Source organism: Rhinopithecus roxellana, chromosome 5 (genome assembly GCF_007565055.1).
Source record: "Rhinopithecus roxellana isolate Shanxi Qingling chromosome 5, ASM756505v1, whole genome shotgun sequence".
NCBI classification, from domain to species: domain Eukaryota; kingdom Metazoa; phylum Chordata; class Mammalia; order Primates; family Cercopithecidae; genus Rhinopithecus; species Rhinopithecus roxellana.
Window position 1 is genome coordinate 8,142,889 of NC_044553.1, and position 14,599 is coordinate 8,157,487.

General features: G+C 39.2%; 1 protein-coding gene and 1 non-coding gene across 6 annotated transcripts in view; both read left to right on the plus strand.

Annotated features, from left to right (window-relative positions):
* FRMD6 (FERM domain containing 6) overlaps positions 1-9,894 on the plus strand; it is a 256,303-nt gene extending 246,409 nt beyond the window's left edge. For all 5 annotated transcript variants that reach the window (XM_030931058.1, XM_030931056.1, XM_030931059.1 and 2 more), the window contains 3 exons: positions 998-1,129; positions 4,885-4,976; positions 6,889-9,894. In XM_030931058.1, coding sequence (XP_030786918.1) covers positions 998-1,129; positions 4,885-4,976; positions 6,889-7,173 — 509 coding nt within the window. In that variant the 3' untranslated portion in view covers positions 7,174-9,894. The remainder of the gene's footprint in view (positions 1-997; positions 1,130-4,884; positions 4,977-6,888) is intronic.
* On the plus strand, positions 3,175-3,281 carry LOC115897785. Its single transcript, XR_004057580.1, has one exon. It is a non-coding gene; the product is annotated as a U6 spliceosomal RNA (small nuclear RNA).
* Positions 9,895-14,599: the final 4,705 nt, after the last annotated feature.

The window sequence follows — 14,599 nt, forward strand, 5'->3', positions numbered from 1 at the left end:
ATTGAGTTACTTAGTAATGTTTTTCTTAAGTGCCTCCCACGTAACCAGAACTATAGAGAAGATAAAAGAAATGTAGCACCTGGCTGATAGGAACTTACTGTGTGTTATGGAGATAAGATGAATCCTATGGCTTATCTCAGCCAAATTTAACATTTGTGGCCCTCTTTTATATTATTTTTCTGTCTCAAATAAGTGCTGTAGCATTCAGGCTTAAGGGAAAAGATAAGACTCAGTTAAAGAAAAGTGCAGACCGTCTGTTTGGTTTCTGTAGAATTTGTGTGGATCTCAAGTCACTGAGTGCCCTTGAGAGTAGGCAGCTGTGGACATGGGGGCTTTGTGAACTGCTCATCTGCCTGTGTCAGTGAGCCTTGCTTTGGCATCAGGCAAAGGGCCCATCAGTTTCGGTTTGCCCTTTGTCATTGCAGCAAGGTAGTGTAGTTTTTCTTCCTAAAAAATACAGAATAATTGGCAAATTATAGTATTAGAAAACATGTAGGTGATGCAGCAGTCCTATAAGAAAGAACAAGTAGGCTGGGCGCGGTGGCTCACGCTTGTAATCCCAGCACTTTGGGAGGCCGAGACAGGCGGATCACGAAGTCAAGAGATCAAGACCATTCTGGCCAAAATGGTGAAACCTCATCTCTGCTAGAAATACAAAAATTAGCTGGGTATGGTGGCATGTGCCTGTAATCACAGCTACTTGGGAGGCTGAGGCAGGAGAATCGCTTGAACCCAGGAGGTGGAGGTTGCAGTGAGTGGAGATCACGCCACTGCACTCCAGCCTGGTGACAGTGTGAGACTTCATCTCAGAGAGAGAGAGAGAGAGAGAGAGAGTAGCACCTGCTGAAAATGGTCTCTGGAGTTTCCTATTGGAGTCTCATTAGCAAATTTATTTTCAAATATGAATAATTACATAGCCACCCTCAAAATATGGTCATATATTATGATGGTCATTTCCCTTTTTGTTATTAACTGTCTTTTCCGTCTTCTGTGTCAGAAATAGAGATGTTGGTTGATGACCCCCGGGATCTGGAGCAGATGAATGAAGAGCCTCTGGAAGTCAGCCCAGACATGTGCATCTACATCACGGAGGACATGCTCATGTCGCGGAAGCTGAACGGACACTCGGGTGAGCTCTTACGGGAAGTTACTCTTCCTTGGCAGCAGGTTATCCAGGACTGAAAAACACGTGCCTCAGAAAATAGAAGGGGTGGGCTGGGGGCTCTCGATCAGAGACTGGACTGCACTAAGAGGTTCTTCGGGTCAGTGCTGTAAACTGCAGGATCCTGTGCCTTCTGTGGAAGGAAGGGAAGAGGAAAAACACCCAGGATTGGGAATTAGCATTTTCTGCTCCATGCTTTGGACAAAAGGTAGTTGTGCAATAGGGTTCTCTTTATGTTATGCTGTGTCGAGAATCATGTAATGTATCTGGAAGGCCTTGTAGACTCCTTCAGTCTGGCCTCCTTTTTACAGATAGTTAACCTGTAGTTCAAAGGACAGATTCTGCATGGCTAGAAACAGAAGTAGGCCTCCAGGTGTTTGTTTGTTGTTGTTGTTTCCGCACTGTATTATACTGGTAGAGGAGTCTGGGAGGACAAATGTCAAAATAGGTTGACCTAAAAAGACACTCTTAAATTCCATATTTGTATGAATTCTTCTAGAAAACATGCATTCACTCTAATCCTATTATAGCTATATAATACACAGTATGTATTTCTGTCACATGGAAGATACTATCTTTAAAAAATGGCAGCAGTATGAGTTTTGTTTATAGACAGCAGTCACATCTGACTGCTTTTGTCACACATCATGAATCAGTCTGTTCTTTAGAGAAATATGCCTCAGGAATGAGCACTATTGAAATGGCCCCTTCCAGCTTTCATTGAATGAAGAGCCCGACTGGGGTAGCCTGTCCCTGCTCTGGCAAATCCACACCTCCTGATGTTCATCGACTCTCTTCCTCCAGGTGCCAGGCACTGGAAATCAGAGAGGAACCAGACCGATACACAGTCACTACCATCCTGGCACTTAGTCTTCAAGAGCAGGAGACATCTTTTATTTCAGGATTCTGTTTGCTAACCCGACAGAACCCTGGCTTCCCAGACCTGCCTGTGGCTGCAGAGAATCATCTCTCTGACCAACGCTGACTCATTAGGCTGCTTACTCTAAACATGCTTAGAGGTCATATACCAAACTTTGCCCCTTTTTGCCCATTTACTTAATGATACTGAATTTTCTCTTTACAATTACATTTTAATTTAAATTAAATATAAATTCACAATTATATACACATTATAGGTCCATGTATATAGCTCTATGTATATATGTTTGTGGAAAGGAAATGGTCTAAAAACAGTGTATGCTACAGTGCCTCTGGGAAGGGAGGTATGAGGTAAACTGACCTGGACTTTCAATTTATATATTTATGCATTTAATTTTTATAAGACTGTTAATTTTAAATAGAGACAAAATTTAAGTAAAAACTCTGGCTGTTTAAGAAAATTTATATATAAAAAATGTTTATTGAAATGTTATAAAAATAATTAAAGAACCAGTGGTAAGGCCAAGTGTGGTGGTTCAGCGCCTGTAATCCCAGCACTTTGGGAGGCCGAGGTGGGTGGATCACCTGAGGTCAGGAATTGGAGACCAGCCTGGCCAACATGTTGAAACCCCATCTCTACTAAAGATACAAAAAAAAAAAAAAAAAAAAAAAATCAGCCGCAGGCCTGTAATCCCAGCTGCAAGGGTGACTGAGGCAGGAGAATCGCTTGAACCCAGGAGGCAGAGGTTGCAGTGAGCCAAGATCGCGTCACTGTACTCCATCCTGGGCAACAGGGTGAGACTCTGTCAAAAAAAAAAAAAACGAACGAGTGGTTAAATTATACCATATTCATTATTCATGTGGTACATAACCATTAAATTTGAGATTTTTCAAACAAAATAACATAAGAAGGATAGTGACGGTAAACAGTAAAAAATTACGTAAAATGTGATCTAATTAAAAACAAGAATATTTATCTGTATATTTAAAAAACATAAAATTGTTAATAGCCTTTTCTTTGGATGTTAGGGTTATAGATATAGATGATTTTATTTTCTTTCTTATATCATCTTAGTTTTCTAAATTCTCTATAATTTGAGCATTTAAACATTGCTTATAAAACATTCAGCTAAGTACTCGACTTGGCAGCACATACACTAAAGTTGCAGTGATACAGAGAAGATTAGCATGGCCCCTCTGCAAGGATGACATGCAAATTTGTGAAGCGTTCCGTATCTTTCCAAAAAAAAAAAGAACACTCAGCTAAGATTGAGTAGTCATGAAGTATACCACTCTGTCTTTCATTCTTATAGAGTGTGATAGGAGTTGGTTAAGTGTTTTGAGCACCATCTTGGTGCTTACTTTTCCAGTGGTGGGTCTGGATTTGGAGAAGACTCTTTACAGGCATGATAGCCGAGGGCACTTTTACCAGGAAATTCAAAAGGAACAATGCCAGTTGCCAACCAGTGCACAAGTCCACATGTCTCTATGATGATTTGTGTAAAGGTTTAATGCTCTTTAGAAGATAAAGATCATTCTAGATCCTCTCCTAAAGCAATTTGTACTAAACCCTAAAACATGAATATCCCCTGAGTTTTTAAAGTGTCTACTTATAAACCAGGAATGTCTTCATATTTCATGTTTCAATTGAACTAATTATTGAATGCTTAATATATTTATGGCATATGCTAGACCCTGAGTCATTATGAGATGCTTCTAAAGAGTTAAGGGATAGAACACAAGTCATTCTGTAGACTACTAGCAGTAGTTGAATAAGAATCACATTACTTAAGGTTTTTTTTTTTTTTTTTAAGAAGCCATTTGGCTTTATGGATCTAGGGCTTGACCTGTAGTACACTTGCTTCATCCATTGGCAAGAAAAATTTCAGCGGTGTTCACTTATACCTCTAGTTCTTACTGGTAATTTTACCTTCTGAGACATGTTTCTACTCAATGCTTCACTGATATGCTGGTCACATAGGGAAATGTCAGCCCTGGATTTCTGCTCCCGAAATTTTTGCTGGTTTCCACTGAGTGCTGAGGTGATTAGGTTAGGGGCTCTGTTGTTCTTAAAGACCCAGTACTGAATTTTCACTGTGGCCTCCCAGTTTGTCTCCTACCGGGGGGATCTGCTGCAGGAGGTATGTGCCAAGTATCCCATCACCCAAAAAGAGCTGCCGTGAACTGAGTGTATCCATGTATAGTCTCTGTACCTTACCCTTTTATGCATTCACTGTGTAATTGTCATTAAAACTAGCGGGCAGGTGCTGTTATTGGCCCGATTTTATACAAGAAGGAGATTGAGACACTGGGAGGCTAAGTAACTGGCCAGGATACATGGCTAATTAGTTGTCTGGGCCAGGATCCAGCCAGATCTGTCTGACTTCAGAGGCCAGAGCCCCCACAATTCACCAGTATACATCCAAGCCGAACCAAATCTAGAAGGTGTGTGTTCAGTAAGGGTTAAGTTGAATGTTGCTGCTGTATAGAAAGGGGAGGAGGGGAAGCTTTATGAGATGCAGTAAAGAGGCGGCTTTACACCAATGGTCTTTGCTTCTTGTCTGTAATGTCATTATAAATAGCTTAATTAGAAGTTTTAGAAAATTCAGACTCTAAACATCTTCCTACACTCTAACTCTACATTGACTCATTAATCTCTATTTACTGTAAGATGAGAGAGTGTGTGGGCTGTCCTGGTTGTCTGCCACCAAAGAGTCACAGTGAAACTTTTTGGTAATGGTTAATATTTGATTTTTTCATTCCTGATAGCAGTATGTCAGAATATATGGCAAGAGGCATGAATAATTTGAAGTATTTATTTCTATCTCTGTGTTTTATTTCAGGGTTGATTGTGAAAGAAATTGGGTCTTCCACCTCGAGCTCTTCAGAAACGGTTGTTAAGCTTCGTGGCCAGAGTACTGATTCTCTTCCACAGGTATTAAAGGGATTGAAAAATACCAATTAGGAAAATGAAGTTATAGAAAATTTTAGGTAGTAATTTATACTTACATTTATACAGATGAGCAAAAATAAAAACCCTAAGGAAATGATCCTTCCTAGATACATACATTCTAGCTTTATTCTGAATTTATTTCCATCTTATTTGCTAGTTCTGCTTATCTTTGAGTTGATTTTTACTTAGATAATTATATATTTTGCTTCACACTTTATATGGTTGGGAAGCCTCTGGTCCTTGGGCTTCCGTCGAACCACGTGTGCACGTGCACGTGTCTGTGTGTGTGTTACTTGTCCTCAACCTGGGAGAATAATATTTTTTGTCAGGGTGTTCTGGCAGACATGTTTCCACACTCTGGTTATTCCATTCAGATTGAATTTTCAAGGTATGCTGAGCCTAGAGCATTTGACAACCTGTGATCATTGGTTAAACTATTAAATGTCCAGCGATATAGATAAAATACCCTGAAACTCATGGTTTCAGCATTTGGATGTAATGTGTGACTGATAGCCCTACTTCCTGAGCACATCCTCCCTCCTCCTGCCTTTCTTTCTTGGGCTCTCTTTGTGTCTTGTTTTTTTCCCTTCTGTGTATGTTTCTCTTTTTTCATTTGCATTCTGGCTCTCCTTGTCCCCTACTTTTCTCCTCCTCTTTCCTCCCTTTTTTTCTCATTTGTCTTTTCTTTCTTACTTCCATTGAAGTAACCATAATGTGAAAATGATGTTTATGAAATATTTTTCTGAAAACTCCAATGAGTAATCTACTCTTAAGAGATGTTTCTGGGACACAGCTGATAGTTAGATTCCACACCCACACTATGGGGTGAACATTGTGTGCCTTCCTTGAGAGTCTGTGGGGATGACCAGATGATTCTATGTGTGAAATCCGAATGGAGCCTGGGAAGACTGCATCAGCACAAGGAGTCACTCATATGTGACACTTCCTAGTGAAACGTGCTTTTGGAACTTTTGCCTCTAGCAGAAATTGTATCTTATTCTAACAGGGTTGTCCTTTGTGGTGGTAAGCAGCAAAATTTAAAGATATAATGCCTGGTTTCCTTAAATAACCTATTACATACCTTCCATTCATGTAATTATCAGAATCATTTTTAACCTATTTCTAATACCACCTCTTGGGTTAATAAAAAAGTCTGCCCCCTGCTGTGTACAGCATTTGGCAGAACCCCGCCCCCAGCCCCATGTTCGGGAATTTAGTCTTGGTGCCTGCCTCCCAGCCTCTTCAGCACCAAAAACGCCCTATATCCGACCCAGCACCAAGGACACTTTATATTCAACCCAAGAATTCTGGGCTTTTAAAGAGCAAAACTGTGTTTCTTGATAATAATTGGTTTATTTTCTTATTTCTTATTAAAATAATAACAGACCTTGGCCTAAAAGTGTTGCCACATTGAATTGCCATATCCTAGTGAAAAAAAAAACAAAAAAACAAAACACAAAGAAACCATGTCTTTACCTATATGACCTTATTTCAAGATAATTACTTGATTTCTGAAATGCTAGGGATAGTTGGATTTCTGTTGTATTTGCACCTCTGCGTTTTGGATTATTTATCTGTAAAATGAGAAGAATGATAGTGCCCGCTTCCTAGGACTGTTAGGAAGATTGAATGAGTTAATACATGCCGAGTATTTACGTCGGGGTCTGGAACATAGTAATTACTCGGTAAATATTAGCTGCTATTATTACTGGTGCAGGTGGTGTTGATGATATATTTCCTCATAGGGCTCAGAAACCACAGATTGGAAACCACTTTCTAACATGTAAGGATTACTTAACCTTTTGTGGTTCTGTGGCATCTCTCTTTACAAGGCAGATATTCTAACCTTTCACTTTAGTCTATAAAGTTGTTTCAACCTTCCCTTATCTTGCAGACTATATGTCGGAAACCAAAGACCTCCACCGATCGACACAGCTTGAGCCTTGATGACATCCGACTTTACCAGAAAGACTTCCTGCGCATTGCAGGTCTGTATCAGGACACTGCTCAGAGTTACACCTTTGGATGTGGCCATGAACTGGATGAGGAAGGCCTCTGTTGCAACAGTTGCTTGGCCCAGCAGTGCATCAACATCCAAGATGCTTTTCCAGTCAAAAGAACCAGCAAATACTTTTCTCTGGATCTCACTCATGATGAAGTTCCAGAGTTTGTTGTATAAAGTCCGTCTGTGTGCAGCTGTACAGGCAGCTTACTGTTTGCTAGAGGATGCGAAAGTCATGGGTTCTTTACATATTACTTGTGCCATATCTTCTTCACCCTAAACATAGCTCTTTCTTTATAATATTTGTGATGATGGAAACAAAAGCCTTGGAACAATTGCACTTTAAGTATTACACAGAAGTAAAAGAACTACAGAAAATGTACAGCAAGACAAGTGCCCGGAAGTTCACTGATCCATCGGAAGGAAATGCGCTTTACTGATTGCAAAGCCTTCAGAATATTGGAGTGTGGTGTGTTTGCTCATCTGATGCTTTTTAGTTCAGTTACGTGTAACATCACATCTTTTTTATCACGTGAACGATGTTAGATTTATTTGTTTGCTTGTAAATTTTTCACCACTCCCTCATAAAATGCTCATGGTTTGGGAGAGGAAAGAGGGAAGATTTTCTCTTCTTTTAACAGAGAGACGGTTACTCTATATACCCATTGCTTCCTCCCTGAGGCTATCCCAGAGTGAACACTGATGGAGTGGTCAAAATCATGAGGTTGTAGCAAGCCAAAGATACGTATGTGACAGAAGCACCTGTGCAGTCAAGACATGAATTAAGCAATAAGCAGAAAACCAGAAGTGCGTGCTGTGATGTCTGTGACTCCTTCACCCCGCTCAGTGCCACGTTCTTTTCTGTGATCTTCCAGAAAGCTCCAGGATTCAGTTGAGTTCCACATCCAAGTAACAAATGAATTATATTTGTGTTGTAATGCATTTTGTGGAGTTTACAAAACCAGTGTCTGTTAAAACTATGGAAAATGTCTTAGAAAACGTTGGTGCTTGGTGATGCTTTATTTGTTTAATTATCAAGAACAAATTATGGCAATGCTAGTTTCTGCCTAACCAAAATACTCTATGTATATATTATACATATATAAATACATGGGATTGTGTATGTTTATATGTGTTTAAAGCTTACTATGTCTTCATTTTGGCTTCCATGACTATCTTTTATAGATGGAATTCTTTAAGATTGAGAATGTGTCACTGAGTGAGTGATACCTGCAGACATCAGTTGATATATGTAGAGTTCAGAATGACTGTTTCCTCATGTGCCTTTGGCCATGATTCTCAGCACTGATTGTATAACAGAATTTGGCAGGGGAGCTTTTAAGAAATAATGACTGAGTCTCCCACCAGACAGAGTACATCATTCTCTTGTGGCGGGACCCAGGTACAATTGCCTTTTCCTTTAAAGTTCTCCAGATGGAGCTAATATGCAACAGAGTTGAAAACCACCCATCCTGGGGGTGTCTTTTGTTAATTTTGAAGTAAAAGTGTACAGAAGACGTAGTGTATGAGAAAGGGCCATTTTTAAGACAGTTACCTGCTGTGCTGCTGTTACAATATATAATGAAACCAAGTCAGGGGAGTGAACTTATCAATCTTTTGATGTACAGTAAAAACGTTGCTCACACTTCAGGAGAGAACTTCATAGCACAATGTCTTTCTATAAGATATTTTTAATGATTTAGTATTTTACAACATTTGTTTACCATATTTTGATATACCATTTTTTTCTATCTGCCAGGTTTTATTAAAAAAACTATATATTATTTTCTAAAGAAACAATCATATTTTTATACAAAATTATGTTTTCAGGTAACGAAATAGATTTAGGGTACAGCGGAACATAAGCAGTGTTACCCATGGCTGGGAGTCAGTATTATTACAACAAATGGTGAGCTGGAACATGCCCCGCCTGTGCTGCCCCTCCCGTGCTGGGTCGCGGATGTGTAGGCAACATTGCCTCATCATGTTAGGTTCACCTGACACTTTAAAAGGAAAAAAAGTTCCGTAGAGTTCTGTGATCAAAATTATTTTGCTTTTATCAGATACTTTAATAGAACCAAAGTTGTAGATATTGGAATGTATGGAAGTATCTCAGTCTCTGCATAAAAGGATTAAAGTATGAAAGGATCATTTAATGACTGTTTTACTTACAAGTCATTAGGTAATCCACCATTTCTTATGGATGATGCTTAAGCCTGGTGAAGTTTGTACTCTAAGGAGCCCAGATCATAATGCAGTGCATTTCCTTAGCCCTTGGAGTTTCTTGCAAACATTAAAAAAAAGACATATTTAAGAAGGAAAGATAAAGAAAAAACATATTTAATTACTGTAAACAGGTACTGCTTTATTCTTTATTTTCTTTCTACTTCAACCAAAATCAGATCTTTAAGGTTTTGCTGACATTGTTGGTGGTTTTGCACACGCTCTTTCTAATTGGATTTATGAATAGTCCTATGGGTTTTCAAAGATGAATCATGCTAAGAACACTTTTGCTTTTTGATCCACTGTTTGCAGCAGAATTATATATATGTATATGAAAAATCCACTTTGAATAATCCATATTTTGTATTTGGAAATTGTTTTTAAAAATAAAAAGAAAAATATAAAGCTGTTATTTATTCTGCATTTCTTACACATCTATCGCTTGTCAGTATACCCGTTTGGTATATATTGCCTCTGCACATCTACATTTGTATTTGCAACAGTGAGCTTTATATCTACATAAACTGTAAATAATCCTTTCTGTGAAAGGATCATCATATCAAGATGATACCAAAAGTATGTAAAAAAAAAAAACCCACATTATTTTGTAATTATTTCTTATAGATGTTTCATGGTAAGTTTAGCAGTCAATAAAGTTACTTTTTTGCCTTTAAATTGCCTTTTTGATTATTAGAGCTCTCCAGCAAGAAGCATTAAGGAGTGACTGTTTTCTTCATGTTCTTTGCCGTAATGGAGCACAGTGAAGAACAACAAGGTTCCATGTGATAGAATTCCAAGCAAAACAGTCCTGGTGGTGATGATGGTAATAGCTGATGCTGAGCACTACCATGTGCCAGACCCAGTTTCACGTGTATTCAGAGTTCATGTGTTCAGTCATTTAATGCTCATATCCCCCATAAGGCAGGTACTTTTCTTCTTAGTTGCAGATGTGAAGGAATCAAGCTTCCAGGAGGTTATAGTAGTCAGCCACTGTTGAGTCCAAATTATGGGGCTGAAAAAAACTCTCCTTTAAAAAGAAATATTTTAATTAAAATAACTAACTTAAACCCTGAAAACCATCATCATTGGACTGTTGCTTTAATCATAAAATAAACAAATGGTTGCATTTAAAAGCATGCATTCACAAGCCTGAACGTGAGGGCAGCGTGGCATTAAGGAAAGAGCCCAGAGCTGAGAGTCAGTCAACAGGATTCTGAAAAGCCCCAGCTCTTTTTCTTAAGGGAAATCCATTGCCTTCTCTTTGCTCCACTTTTCTTGGCAATAAAATGGAGATAATAACTCAAAGGACTATTTGGAGAATTAGATAACGGAATGGTTTAGTATGCCCCTGATGACTAGGTGGGAAAAAGGAGGGCTGTCAAGTCTAACATTTAACTTTTGTGAAATAGAGCCATTTGGATTCACACAGTCCAAAACAAATTTTCCAGTCGAGTGTTATGAATTTTGCAGAGTATCTGGTAAATTGTAAGTTGGAGTCCAGGAAAGAGAATGCCTGGTACCTACTATGTGTCTGATATCACACACAGCATGTCTAATCACAGCCCTTCAAGGAGCTGTCACCCTTACTTCACAGCTGAGGAAACAAACTTGCCCGCGATTCTACAGCTAGTGAATGGTAGAGCAGAGTTTTAAACCCAGGTTTTTCTCCAAAAGTCTTGCTTTTTTTTTTTTTTCAACTGTATATACCTTGTTACTCACTGCCCTTAAAGAAAGATCAGAACCTAATAGGGAAGACAGACTCCAATTTTGATAGTGTGATAAATGAAATTTATTTGCTAACTTGGTTATGTTTTCTGAGCATCTACTGTGTGCCAGACATAGAGAAGGCTTACATTGGCATTGCTTTGGCCAAGAGGCAGTCAAGACCTGGGAGGTGGGGCATGGGAGGCAGGAAGATCAGAGAAGATTTTACTGGAAAGACAACTTTACTTGCATGGGGACTTACGGCAGGATGGAGTAAGGGGCAAACTATTCAGGCAAACGCTTAGAAGGTGGAGATAACAGTGGTCAGTCAAGGGCCTGCAAGAGCCTCAAGGGGCCTTTTGGCTTGAGTAATCATGCTCCAATCTAGCCATGAAAGCTTTGGACACCCAGATGAGAACACTTGAGATTTTTTTCTGGATGGAAGGGAGCTATAAAAGGACGAGACGTGTGTTTGGGGCTTGAGAGAAATAATGGGATTGCTAACAGAAGGTGGGGAGACAGTTGGAAGGTGATGAGGGTCTGAATTGACAGTGTGGTAGAGAGAAAAGGAAAAGATTGAAAAGCAGAACCAAAGGACTATGTTACACACAAACAGAAGGTTGTCATCTCCTAAACTAAATACTATTACCAGAGAAACAGGCAATCTTCCCTTACTTGGCAAAGTCTTTGGGAAGACTACTGCTTTATAATATGAATTAAAATCCACTCTTGATAAATTTGTTGAATGTTAAAAATTGGCACAATGGCAACAACTGCTGTAGTCTATAGCAGCAGTTCTCAACCCTGACTGGATATTAGAATGACCTAGAGAGCTTAAAACAGTATAACCTGGGTCCCAGCCCAAAGCTTCTGATATATTTGGTCTCAGGGTGGTTCCACAAGTGATGCTAATGTGCATCAGGGTTGCAACCCATGGGTCTGTAACATGAGCCCGAGCCATACAGACCAGCCAGGGTATCTGCTTCTGAACTGGTATGATCTACAGTTAGGATGGGCTAGGTCTCCAGAGTGTCCAGGTATATTGCATTTTGTTAGAATGATGTTTTCTTTTGCCAATAAAGCTGTCAGAGAGTGGACCAATGTTTGAGTGGGGCAGTCAACTCAGCATTTCAGAAAGTCTGAATACACCCACATTCTAGAGATCAGGGTGTTACGTATGACTGTTTGGCTGAGTATGAGGGTGGGGATAATGTGAGTACAGTAAAATATTTAAAAATCTCCTCCCTATCATTCTTGTATTTGCCTTGTCATTTCTCTATTGCTTTATACAAGCTGATCCCCACACAGAGGAATAATGAAAATAAGAAAGCTAAATTCCACCCAGCCCTTATATTTTTAAGACATGTATTTTGAGTTAATGGAGAAGCCTGACCTCTGAGAAGTCCTGCTCAGATGCTCAGATGAGCCATTGTAGGGGATAAAGTTATATATTCTCAAGAGATTAATTGAAGGCCTATGAACAAGGCACAGCTATAATTAACCAACTCATTACTTAGGATGGGTGTTTACCCATCTGGTGTCAACTGCAATCCGCTGAGGGCTCCTCAATTTATTACTGTCATTACTGCAAGACAGATTTCGTAAGAACAGATAGTTCCCAACTTAGGAAGACTCAGTTCCAAATTTGCTTCTAAATTGGTTGGTTGACATTTAGAACACACGTCCCCAGCCTCCCTAACTAGCCCATAAATGCCTGTTCAACCCACAGATATTATTAGAGATGATTTTTTTTCTGTGTATTAGTAATCATCTGTCAAAGAGGCAGGCCCCAACATAAATAAGGTAGGTGGAGTGACCCCACAACCAGATGGAGTTGATAGCACCCCCTGTAGACCAATAGTTCAATCTTCTGGTTTTACTTCTCATAGTACATTCATGCCCTACTATGGATAAGAGTAGAAGAAAGCTTCAGGCAAGCCATGCCAAGATGAAGCAGCTCTAAGCCAGTTTTCCCTTGGGGTTCCATGAGGGATACATCCATTGTTTTCTCATCCATACCCTGTAGTCCAGAGCTGCTCAAGCTGCTCTGCCATCATGAAAGAGTAAGCTAGAACAGGCCCTTTTCTCCTGACCTGCAGAGGTGGGAGGAAGAGGACAGGTCTAGAAGCTACTCTAAGGAGCAGAGTCCCCAGGGTCTTCTTTAGACTCGCTGAATTACTAGAGTAAGAAGAACATGCTTTAAGAGAGAAGGGAACGAGCCTGTATTGGGGCCTTTAAATGCAACATCAATAGGAATGTGTAAGACCATAAAGTGCACTGGAGGATTTCAAAGAAGACTGAAATAAATTGATATACCCTATTCCTAAAAGGAAAGAATGATATAAGTGTCAAGTTGTCCCATCAATTCCAATCAAAATCCCAAATGAAACATTTCAGCCATGATGGAAGGATGGGGATTACTTTTACCCTCCCACCTTAAATAATTAAAAACAGAAAAAATATGAATGAAAAAAATGTTTTTTAGACATTTGACAATAAGTAGAGCAGTAGAGTAGCCCCCAGAGAAGGAAACTAAACAAGGTGAACATGATCAATGCCTCATCTCACAGCCTGAGAGCTCCCAGGCCACAGCACAGACAGAAGGAAATTAAATGGGTCCCAGCCGTCTCCCTGAATTGAGAAGGCAGAGTTGAGAATTTAGGTCTTGATCAAGACCATCCTGGCTAATCCGGTGAAACCCCGCCTCTACTAAAGAAAAAATATATATATATTAGCTGGGTGTGGTGGTGGGCGCCTGTAGCCCCAGATACTCAGGAGGCTGAGGCAGGAGAACGGCATGAACCCAGGAGGCAGAGCTTGCAGTGAGCCAAGACTGTGCCACTGCACTCCAGCCTGGGCAAATAAACGAGACTCCATCTCAAATAAATAAATAAATAAATAAATAAATAAATAAATAAATAAATAGAGGCATAAGTGTTAAAATAGAATAAAAAACTTAATAAACTAAAAAGAAGGCACACAAAAAGGGAAAAAGGGTCAAAAACAAATACGACAAGTAAAAAAATAGAAAACTGGTACATTTAAACCCAGCCATATCAATAATCAAATTAAATGTAAAATTTACCCCAAAGACATTACAAGGACTAGCCAAGAATATTTTGAAATATAGTCCCAATGAGGAGGTATTTACCTTTCCAGATGCAAACACATTATAGGGTTCCTGTTATTAACGATACTAACACAACAATAGCCATTTAGGGAAAGGACTGGCAAAGTTTTCCCATAAAGGACCAAAGAGTAAATATTTTGGACTTTGCCATCATACCGTCTATGTTGCAACTACTTTAACACTGCCATTGCAGCCTGAAAGCAGACATAGTCAATATATAAATAAATGAGCATGGCTGTGTTCCAATAAAACTTTATTTACAAAACCAGGCAGCAGGCTGGATTTAGCTCACAGGCTGCGGTTTGCCAATCCCTGATTTAGAGCAATGTAACAGACACAGAATCCAGGAACAGACTAATCTACAAATGGGAACTAAGTATATGAAACACACAGCATTTCAAATCATAAAGGGAAAGATAGATTATGCAATAGTTAATGCTGAAAAAATTAGCTTTCTTTTGAAAAATAAAATTAAACCTCAACATTTACCTTACACAAAAATAAAGAACTAAATACTTAAAAATTAAAACTATCAAACTATTACAG